Raw genomic sequence first — 1,074 nt, 5'->3', positions numbered from 1 at the left:
ATAATCTTTGTCATCTCCTCCATGCCAGCACAGCTGCCTCCTTCCTGGGGTTTCTGACACTCTCAGGATGTGGTTTTCACACTGTGTCTGCCGCACAGTAATACACGGCTGTGTCCTCGGATCTCAGGCTGCTCAGCTCCATGTAGGCTGTGCTCGTGGACGTGTCCCTGGTCATGGTGACTCGGCCCTGGAACTTCTGTGCATAGCCTGTGTTACCATTGCCAATGATGATCGCTCCTATCCACTCAAGGCCTTGTCCAGGGGCCTGTCGCACCCACTGCATAGCAGAGCTAGTAAAGGTGTATCCAGAAGCCTTGCAGGAGACCTTCACTGAGGACCCAGGCTTCTTCACCTCAGCCCCAGACTGCACCAGCTGGACCTGGGCGTGGGCACCTGTGGAGACATGGAGACAACACAGGAGTGGATGAGAGCCCCCCTGACTGCACTCAATCCCATCCTCATCACCGGGACTTGGCAGCCTCTTACCTGTCGCTGCTGCCACCAGGAAGAGGATCCTCCAAATCCTGTCCATGGTGAGAAGCTGTGCTGCCTGGGGCTTCTCTAGCTGAGGGATGTGGTTTCTGGGTGATGCTCTCAGGGCTGAGACATATCCATATTTACCTCAGTGGATCTCAGGTTATTTGCATATTCATGAGTCAGAGCATTTCGTAGCTCAAGACCCTGATTCAGGATAAGGAAGGGAAGGTAAATGACACATCAGCCTTACAAGAGTGGGATGCTGATGCTCCAAGCCCTAATCCTCCTTGAGGAAATGCAGGCTCTGCTCCGTTTACAAACGTTTGGTGTCCAGACGTCCTTTCACTGAAGACCAAGCACCCAGAGGACATGCTCCTCACTGTGAACCCATATTTGGTTAGCATAGAGACCACCTGGATGATTTCTGGAACCCTCACTCTCCATGACACTGAGAAGGTGCCTTGACCTCATCCTAGTCCCATCAGGCACCAGCACAGCTCACTGGTCACTCTGAGAAAGTGACAGCTGATGTCCCACGTGAGTGTCCAGCAGGTCCCCCTGAGATCATCTGGGCGCTCCTGAGACAGTGTCTCCAGC

General features: G+C 53.8%; 1 gene segment (V, D, J or C); it reads right to left on the bottom strand.

Moving 5' to 3' along the window:
• Positions 1-76: 76 nt before the first annotated feature.
• Positions 77-588, bottom strand: LOC105527719. The segment is given in 2 exon segments: positions 77-393; positions 487-588. Coding segments are annotated over 2 exon segments (363 nt in total).
• Between the last annotated feature and the right edge of the window lie 486 nt (positions 589-1,074).

The sequence above is a fragment of the Colobus angolensis genome, unplaced genomic scaffold (genome assembly GCF_000951035.1).
Source record: "Colobus angolensis palliatus isolate OR3802 unplaced genomic scaffold, Cang.pa_1.0 Scaffold642, whole genome shotgun sequence".
NCBI lineage: Eukaryota > Metazoa > Chordata > Mammalia > Primates > Cercopithecidae > Colobus > Colobus angolensis.
This window is presented reverse-complemented; position numbering and strand designations above follow the sequence as displayed.